This window comes from Panthera tigris, chromosome D1, assembly GCF_018350195.1.
Source record: "Panthera tigris isolate Pti1 chromosome D1, P.tigris_Pti1_mat1.1, whole genome shotgun sequence".
NCBI lineage: Eukaryota > Metazoa > Chordata > Mammalia > Carnivora > Felidae > Panthera > Panthera tigris.
In genome coordinates, this window is record NC_056669.1 from 101,050,117 (window position 1) to 101,060,432 (window position 10,316).

The following is a 10,316-nucleotide window of genomic DNA, read 5'->3' on the forward strand; positions in this document are numbered from 1 at the left end:
TATCTACAGAATAGTCCCCTTCCTTACCTTATCCTGTGCCCATCTTGGGAATCAGCAGACTCTATTACAGAGGATTTCTTCTAACCCCAGGTTGATGTCTCCAGTTGAACAATCAAAATTACCCTTGGAGATACTTTGTGAAAGCTTCATGCTGGAGATCCCCCAGCTTGATGCACTGCTTCATTAGGCAAGCCCAACACAGCCAGGATATTCCTGATCATTGGAAGGGATCGCTGTTTACTTTATTGAGCACCAGAAGAATTAATTTGCTGCAGTTAATAAGCCATGATGAATCCTTAAAGTCCAACATCAGGCTTGGTGGAAGTTGCCCACACAGAAACATGCAGTAACCATGACTAGCTGTGAAAAGCACATCTCCCATCAAATCTCCCTCTTGGTTCCTGGCCAAAGCCAAGAGGAATGAAACATTTGAGTTAAGTTATTTTTTAAAAAACTGGTTAAAGTTGACATTGATAGTGTAGGATTAATGCACAGAAGAGAAAGGGAGTACAGCCCTTGAGGTCTGAGCTGTCTAAAGTACACGCTTTTCACAAAGTTTTTCACTGGAGGGGTCTCATCACTCTTTCTAAACAGTGCTAGGGCAGTCTCTGCAGGGGTTGTGACAGCCAGGCACATAGAGATGACCAACTGCTTTTCCCCATCTCAGGTCCATGTTAAGCAGCACCTTGTGGGTAGAGGCTATGTGAAGTGTGGTGGTTCCTATATCCCCCTTATATTTGGAACTAAAAGATATTCTCTTTCCTTCCAGGGATTTAAACCATTTTTGGGGAAGGAAAATTCTCCAAGAGGTGGACTTTCTAGGCTTTCTGCTAATATGACTTTGGGTACAGGAGTTATTAAAAGTGAGGGAATACAATCAACATCATAAGTTGAAAACATGGAAGCCACACCCACGACTCTAAAGTGCTGGTATCCCATAGTACTGACTAGGAAAATGGACCCTGGAGTGGCCTTTCTTCATTTAAATTCTAGTTTCTACTTACTAGCTGTGGAGCTATGAAGCTGTGGACAAGTCTCTTGACCTTGTCTGTGCTTCTGTTTTCTCTAACACAAGGGTGATGACAATAGCCAACCAATTCATAAAGTTACTTTAGGGATTAAGCGAGTCAACATATTAGCCATCTTTCTTGTATGTATACTTCTAGTGCTAAGAACTTACTATCTACATTCTCTTCAATACAGCACCTCAGAGATTTTCTTCCTATACTCCAATGCTTAATGTGTAATGAACTCTGAATTATTTTAGTGAATATAATGAAACTTCCATGTTCAAAGTGCAAAGCACCTTTAGATACATCTAAGAACTATGTAGAAGCCTACTTTCTAAGAAGGTGTTTATGTAATGAATAACATTAATTAGAAGGGTGCAATATCAGCTTTTTAGACTTACTTCTCCTTATGGTCTCTAGGTTCAATGATATAAAAAGGGCTTTGTATTTGCTAGAACCAGTCCAGTCCCTACTTTCCATTCTGCTTCTGCATACTTACTCTGACCCCCTTTGGAAATGCTATACTATATAATTTCACATTCTACAACTTTAAAACTTAGTTTCCTGAGCCAGGAAGACAGCCATCCAGTGATTAAGAAGGCTATTAAGTATTTCAGAATGATCCATATTGGCAAAATATTCTACCTGTTCTTTAAGAGCAGATAGGACGGAAAACATTCCGGTGGATCAAGATAAGAAGGTAGAAGAAAGGTAAGCCATTGAAATTTCATTTTACTGTGAGCAGTCATTCAGAACCTGGAGCAGTGTGCTGACAAAAACATTCTTCTGGGTTCATCGTTTGTTTGTTTGTTTGTTTTGTTGGTTGGTTTTGGTGGGGGGTTATTTGTTTGTTTGTTTTTTGATTCACAGCAAAATCCATAGGCAACACTGCAATAACAGATCCTAAAGACCAACAGAGTTTTTCCAGAATAGTAAGCCTTGCCCTGCCATGTGGACCTCTTTTCATTGTACTGATGAGCAGTACAACAAAGGAGTTTACATAGTCTTAGAATATTCAATGTAAAAGAATTTCCTAATAGAGTCTGGATATTGTGGAAGTTGTGAAATCCTCTTTTTGAAACACCTGTAAAAACAGGCTATGTTATCATATCAACACACTTGGGCGAGTATATTCGTGCTGAAGGAAGGAGAGGGGGTAAAATGAAGGGGAGACGGGATAGTGCTAACTTCTGTTGAGTGTATCTTGTGTACCAGACAATCTATGGGCCAACTCATAATCATCACCTTAGATCTGTGAGGTTCCATCATTTGTGCTATAAAGATAAAGATACCAAGTCTTTGAGGAGAGAAAGTCTTGTCCAAAATGCCACAGCAAATAGGTAAATAGTAGAGCCAGGATTTGAACTAAAGTCTATGTGACTTTAAAGCCATGAAGCTGTAACAATTTATTCTATCCTTAACATGTATAATTCTTTTTCTGAAAGGCCTCTCAAGAGAGAAGTGATGCCAGATAGTTTGGGGTGATGCAAAAATCTGTATGTATCTGCTGGGCATATAGTAATGATACCTCTCCATATTAGGTTTTAATCCCCTGAATTGCTTTGCCTCTGGCTTCAACCTGCCTCTCCAGGCTTACCTTTCACCATCACCCTTCATGAGCCATTTGTCCACCAGTCATCTTCCCATTCAATGAACATTCCATGCCTATCTATTGTTCTGAAGCTTGGCACATACTGTTTCCTTTGTCTTAACTACCTTCCTCCATTTTCTCTCTATAAATACTCTTCCTCACCCCTCAAGATTCAGATTAAATAATGCCTCCACCTAACTTAGGAAAGTTATTTACCATCTCCTGTGGCTCCTGTAGCCCCTAGAGCTTTTCAAATTATATTATAATGAAACTGTGTACCTGCCCCCTTCTCTAGTGGTCTTTGTGTTTTTCTTTTTTAAAAATTAGTATAATATTCATATAGCCTTATATTGGCTTCAGGTGTACAAAAGAACGATTTGATATTTGCATGCATTGCAAAATAATCACCACAATAAGTCTGGTTAACATCTGCCCCCATACATAGTTACCAAATTCTTTTTCTGGTGATGATAACTTGTAAGATTTAATCTCTCAACACTTTTCAAATACACAATACAGTATTATTAACTATAGTCACCATGCAAAACATTACAACCCCCATGATTTATTTATTGTAGCTGGAAGTTTGCACTTTTGAACTCCTTCACCCTTTTATCCCACCCAGTACCTCCTGCCTCTGGTAACCACCAATTGGTTTTCTGTATCTATGAGCTTGATATTTTGTTTTCTTTCTTAGATTCCACATATAAGTGAAATCATATGCTATTTTTCTTCCTCTGTCTGACATATTTCAATTAGCATAATGCCTTCTGGGAACATCCAGGTTGTTGCAAATGGCAGGATTTTGTTCTTTTTTATGGCTGAATAGTATTCTATCAGGTGTGTGTGTGTGTGTGTGTGTGTGTGTGTGTGTGTGCACGCATGCATGGGCATCACATTTTCTTTATACATTCATCTGTAGCTTTGTAGTATGTACTGATATCAGGGAATCCAGGTGGGTTATTTCTCAAGATTGCTTTGACTATTTGGGGTCATTTATGGTTCCAATACAAATTTTAGGATTATTTAATCTATTTTCATGAAAAATGCCATTGGAATTCTGATAGAGAATGCATTGAACCTGTGGATTGTTTTAGGTAGAATGGACATTTTAACAGATTAAATCTTCCAACCCATGAGCACAGAATGCCTTTCCATTTGTTTGTATCTTCCTCAATTTCTTTCATTAATGTCTTAGTTTCTAGGGTGCAGGTCTTTCACCTTCTTGGATAAATTTGTTCCAACGTATGTTAGAGTTATTGAAGACAAAAGCCATGTACTATTGATTAAATTATTCCTACTGTCTCGTTTTGCCTGGAATATGGCATGTGGCTCAGTGGATGCCTGATGAGTAAGGGAAAGGAGGAATGAAGAGATGAATATAAGCTTTCTCTAACAAAGAAAAAGTTGGGAGCATTCAAAAGTGTTGAGCTCAGAGGATACAGGTCTTAAGAACCAATGTCTCTTCCCTACCCAGCATCTCCCATTTTCATCTGTTAGCTTTTTGGCTCCCTTCTTAACCATAATCTCTACTCCTTAATCTATTCATAAATTTGTACCAACATTCATTTCAAAACGGGTTATTTCGACACAGGCCTGAGACAAACCCCTGCATTTACAAACTTAAGTACTATCAAGAGGTTGTCCCCTGCACAAAGGCACCCATCCAAGAGGGTAGGTATGGGCTGAAATCCAGCAAACGTTCTGTTTGCCAAATCTTGTGCTGCAACCACCCAAGGAGTGTGCCTTCCTAATTCACACTAAGGCACAGTGCAGGGTAGCAAAGGACTAAGCTGCCTTATATTAGGGAAATTACTTAATTTCTCAAGCCTCAGGTTTTTTTCTAAATGAGGATAATAATGCCACCCACTCTGCCTAACGGGTTTACTAATGCTTCCATTCATTTATTCAGTCATTCTATAAAACCTTATTGAGGATCTTATCTTAGCCTAGTAGCTAAGAGATTTGGTTTTGAAAGCCAGACCAAATAAGTAAATTAATAAGTGATTGCACTTTTTGTATTATATTTAGTTTGTCTGGGGGAAGAAATTCTGGAAATAAAACACCAGTGAGAAATATATATACACACAGTCACAAAACAAGGTAACTAGAACATGGATTTTGATTTACTCATCTCACAAAAGCTCACCAGACTAGTCAACACCCAACCACATATGCATTACCACATCTTTGAGTAATTTCTCTTATGCTTACTCTTCTCTGGTCTCATGTGCTCCAAGGCAAAGGCTAGAACAAATCCCCTCATATTTGGGGTAGTACATGAATTATGAATAGGTCAGTTTGTAAGGAGAATGCCGTCTTTGCCCTTTATCTGGGAGAAAGCCTTTTCGGAATGGAGAATGTTCACTTAAAGTCACCCAGATTCCCCTTCACCCACAGGAATAAGCAGAGGGTTATTTTTCCACTGCAACTCATTTCATTGTTTGAGAACTTTCATTATTTGAAAGCTCTTCCCTATACCGAGATTTTTTTCTGTGATACTTTCTGCTGAGCTCCAGCCCCAGTTCTCTCTCTCTCTGCTCTCCCTCCCAAACCTGCTCATCCTCCTGGCTTCCCTATTCTGTCATGGACATAGTCACCCAGTTCACTATGTCACATATGCACAAGTCAGACAGACTGTTTCTCCACGATTACTCAACCAGTCACTCATCACATTTTATAAATTATGTCTCTTAGACATCCTTTGCAGCTACCCCGTCTTTTCCATTCCTGTGGTCAGTGCCTTGTTAGGACTTTCAACATGTTCCCTGGGCTCCCTCCTTCATTTTGGCTGACTGTTCTTCAGTACAGCCATCACTTAGCTGCCAGACTGGCCTTTCTGAAAGAAAGCATGTCCTCATGGCCCATCTTCACCTTTAGTGCCTCAGCACCCCCCTCTCTCTACTTCTCCACCTATTTTCTACTTGAATCATTGTTCTGGTGAGAACCAGATAATTTAAGAAATGTTGACAACCCAGAGAAGATGCAACTACTCGTACTGATTACTACTTTCGCTTTCACTAATGCTTAGAAATCTGGGTTGGTTTTGTCCTGGTGGTTGCCGATGGGGATGGATGCTGTGCTAGGGAAGTGTTATTATGTGTAGTGGAAGAGGAGAAAGAAGAGGAAGGCATGGCTCAGCTCTCAAGAAGCTTCCTCTCCCTCTCCTTTCTCTTTTCTCTTTCTCTACCTCTCCTTTCTCACATTCTGTCCTCCTTATGCCATGATAGTCAATGACGCTAATTGAGCACATACCATGGGCCAATATTGTGCTAAGCAAAAGAAGTGGTTAAGCTGGGATGCCCATTCTGTCTGGGTGTTTCCTCCTGATGTGAATCCTGTTTTCACTCCACCTCTGTGAAAAATCCTCTCTTCCTCCAGCCCTAACCTCACCTCCACTGACTGCATGCCACTCTTTTGAACTGCATACAGCTCCCCTGTCTTCCACATGGTAGTCCTCCAAATAGCTGGATGAACTTTTCTATATTTCCTCTAAGTTTTGGTTATCCTTTCCCTGTCATATTGGCCTTTGGCCATCATGAGAAAGAACATGAGCTTCTCAGGGTCTTTCTTAGAGTGGGGACTTCAGAGATAATAAGTGGGTTGAACAGCACTAGGATACGAACTTGTTTTCTTTGTTCTAGATATTTTGTTCATGTACATGTATCACAAGGTTGCATTTATGCCTTTCATGGAACCCAGAACGTACTGTTGTCTTACATGAAGACTGTGCCCAACTATTGTTTCATAAGCATGTCTCATCTTCAAATGCTTTGTAATCCTATTTTAATAATTGTAAAATAGCCCATCATATGGATATATTGATAACTATATAATCAATTATTCTTGGACTTACAGGTTGTTTCTGACTTTCCCCAGTGAACTCTTCTCAGGTAAAAATACTGGGCCTAGACTCTAATTATTACCACCATGCCATTAGTTTTAAATCATATAGTTTGAAAACAGACAACTCATATGGGAAATAACAGGAACTTATGTACCCATTTTGTTTTGTGGATTTATTTGTCTTGCCTTTTCTTTGGAGAAAATTACAACCCATCTCAGAACTAAGTAATAATAAAACAAAAGCACTGCTATTTTTTTTCAGTTTTTAATCTCTGCCAAGCGAGATGAAGGTATTATTATCCCTAATTTCTAGATGAGGAAGCCAAGGCTTCAAGAGTTTCATCAACCTCCTCAAGACATTCTTAGTAAGTAGTTGAGCTCAGATACAAGCCAACCCTTTTCCATTCCCAAACCTGTACTCTTAATCATTACGCTGGACCCTTAACAAGGGTTTTAGAATAGCTGACTACATGAATGAGCAAATTAATGATCTATCACTATTCAGCGTTTATGAGGAAAGTAGAAGCTTCAAGGAGAGTTTCCATGTAAACAAAGGAACGGTACTCTTCACTGGGCAGGTGTGGTCATGGGTTGAGGACCAGCTAACAGAGACTATGCTTTCTTTGGTCCACAGTTGCCTTTCAGGGCACAACCTGCAAACACCTCTTAGGTTGTAGAGTAAGTCTCTGATTGTAGGTCCTTTATGCCCTGGCCTCCTTCACTAGAGAGAATGATGCTTCTCCACCATGGGCTCCTCTGTTCCCAATCAGATGACACCAAATATAATCAAGATTTCTAAGCTGGTGGTAAGCAGGAAATAATAATCACACCTCTGAGGCTATGGATGCCAGTGAGATAAATCATAATAGTTAGAATTTAATGAAACTTTATTAAGTGTTTGGCATTGTGCTAAACACTTTACAAGCATTAGTCCCATTTACCATAAACCAGTTAGATTGGTAAGGTCATTTCCATTTTACAAATGATGAAGCAGAGGCTGCGAGCATTTCAACAACTTTCCCACGTTCATGTATCCAGTTGCCAAGCTCAGGCTCCCTGAATTCTGAGTAGCTATGGGGTATTACATTTGTCAGAACTCCTCTGGAGCCTCCCATCCTTCCTGAACCATCTTCCTTTGCAAGAATCTTTTCTCCAAACATTTTTGGATTTACTTACATAAAGTCTAGGGTACATGGCTAGCCACACTCAGGATTTTCATTCTTAAGATATGAATCCCAAGGTGGCATGGGTATTTTATCCTAAAGTCCTGATGGTTTTATTTTATTAATTAATTCCACCTTGTTGGATGTGGAATCATGTTTTTTTTCCCTAACTTCTTAGAGATAAACATCATCAGAAAATTAAAGATTCATCAGCTCAGCTGTCTCAAGCTGAGTGAGTTTATCAGTTATTTCCAAGGTGGTTGAAGGCCTGCATCTTTGCCAACACATCATCTGAGCTGATCCTGTGACTTGGGTTAGAAAAGCACTATCCATAATTGTAGGTTTGTGTTATTGTTATTAACATTTTGATGCCTATCATGTGAATTGCTGTCTTCCTTTTACACACCCCATTTATAAGAGTCTGAGAAATTTCTAGATGGGCACAGACGTGATTTTTCCCAAATTTTACTCATGCATTTGTAACTTTCTTCTTAAAAGACAGTGACAGATGGTAGCCACACTTGTGGTGAGCATAGCCTAGTGTATAGAGTTGTTGAATCACTATATTGTACACTTGAACTAATGAAATGTTGTGTGTCAACTATACTAAACCAGGAAGGAAACAGTGACTCCAATTGAAAACACAACACCAAGAGAAAACAAAATCCAAAATACACAAACAGTATCCACTGTCAGCATCTGAGCCTATCCCAAAATAGGAGCTCGTCCTTGAAGCTTATTTGGTTTCAGGTTCTTGCAGGATAGGAATCCTGAAAAATTGGTTTGGGAGATGAGCAATTGTGGAGTTTGAGCACGTACTCAAAATGCTTTGGGAAAGAGAGCCAAGTCCCAGCCACCCACCAGTCAGAAGGGAGAAGGCAGAGCTTTGAGTTCCTTACCGTGGCATCTTCCCCAGCATAGTGGTTGAGGACTCGGCTCCCCCCTGGATGCTTGTTGGCCCAGGCAGTAACATCGTAGACCTTGCGATTGATCACCAGCCACTGATCAGCCTTCTGATTGTGTTTCTGGATCTCCTGCCAGCTGTACATGTTGAGACTTTTTCTGGGCACGCCACACTTTCCATTTGCCTGCTGCTTTACAGAGATCTCTCCTCTCCCATTTGCTACTGGTTTCCCATTCTCTTGATACTTCTCACCCAGGTATGGCTGACCCTCTCCTACAAGGTCCCCATTACCTGCATGCTTGTCTTCAAGCTTCATCGTCATTGTACCCCTCTGATTTCTAGGTTGGCTCCTGAAATTTCTAATATTTGCGTCTGATTAGACCATAAAATGACACTTTTCCTTCCTTCTTATTCTACTGCAGTACAATACTGCAGTAGAATACTACTGATGCCTGCACAGAAAACTTTTTAACCTAGTTATCTCTTCACATCCTGAGAATGAGCTCATCCCCAGCCTCACACTTCTCTGTCTGTCCTGATTTTCTCTGCCCAGATAGAGGCTTGGTCACCTTCCTTCTCTCTGCTGGCTGATGTCTTAGCAGCATCCTCTTTCATCATTAAATGTCCCCTGGTAAAGAGCTTGGACTAATCACAGTTGGTCTGAAAGTTGTGGCCTGCCCCAGGGCTGTGGGGCAAGGCTCAGGTCACAGGGCTGTCCTACACTGCCACTCCATGGAGTTGGGTTCCCCAGCTCTCTGGCGTGCCTGTGGATAGAGACATTTAGGCTTGTTAATTCCACATGTGGTTGAAATGTATTGAATTGTCTTTCCATCATCTCTGTGTAATCGAATTGCCCCAACCTCTGTCTGAATGATATAGTTGACCCTTGAACAACACACAGTCAAAAAATCCACATATAAAACTTGGACTCTCCCAAAAAGTAACCAGTAATAGCCTACTACTGAAGAAGCCTGATTGATAGTATTAAAGGTCCATTAACACAGATTGTGTATGTTACATGTATCATATACTTTACTCTTATAATAAAGTAAGCTAAATAAAACAAATAATTAAGAAAATCATAAGGAAGATAAAGTGTATTTACAGTACTGTACTGCATTTGTTAGAAAAACATGGATATAAGTGGACCCACAGAGTTCAAACCTGTGTTGTTCAAGGATACACTGTATTTCCATTGGAACAACCACATCCCTCTCCTCCAGGCCACAGAGGCTGATCCAGGAGAGCTACCCAACCTAAACTGAACCAAGATCTCCTTCTGGAATTGTCTAATATCTTGAATCAAGGAGATGTAAATTTAGGATATTAACAAGGGTTACTTTCTATCATTTGGACTGGGAAGCCAAAACGTTTGTCCGTACCAAGTGCAAAAAGTAAGGAGATACCAGGAAAAAAATTTCAAGGTTATAAATTTCGGAAGTTTTCCTGGATAGAATTCTCATAATACTACAAAGACTGATACCACATGCTCCATGAGAAAATGGAGATTTGTATCATGTTTACTATTGTATCCGTAGGTCTAGCACAGTATGCATTTAATAATTATTTGTTCAATGGTTGAACAAGTAGGGCACCAAGCAGAGGAAATAGCTGGATGAAGGAACTGGACATCTGGTCCCAATTACCTTGATCCTGGAAGGTCTTATATCTGATGGAGGATTATTTGACTACCATAGCTGATTTCATCAAAGTTCCCCAAAGAATTTTGCTGAACAGCAGGTACTTATGAACCTTGCCCTGTGTTTCCACGAATCCCCCTACCCAGTAGTTCACTCACCTCC

General features: G+C 40.1%; 1 protein-coding gene across 1 annotated transcript in view; it reads right to left on the reverse strand.

The window, feature by feature from the left end:
• Window positions 1–8,836, reverse strand: part of LOC102964261 (fatty acid desaturase 2-like protein FADS2B) — a 28,763-nt gene extending 19,927 nt beyond the window's left edge. Inside the window, exon 1 of the mRNA XM_007088836.3 lies at window positions 8,510–8,836. Coding sequence (XP_007088898.2) covers window positions 8,510–8,836 — 327 coding nt within the window. The remainder of the gene's footprint in view (window positions 1–8,509) is intronic.
• Between the last annotated feature and the right edge of the window lie 1,480 nt (window positions 8,837–10,316).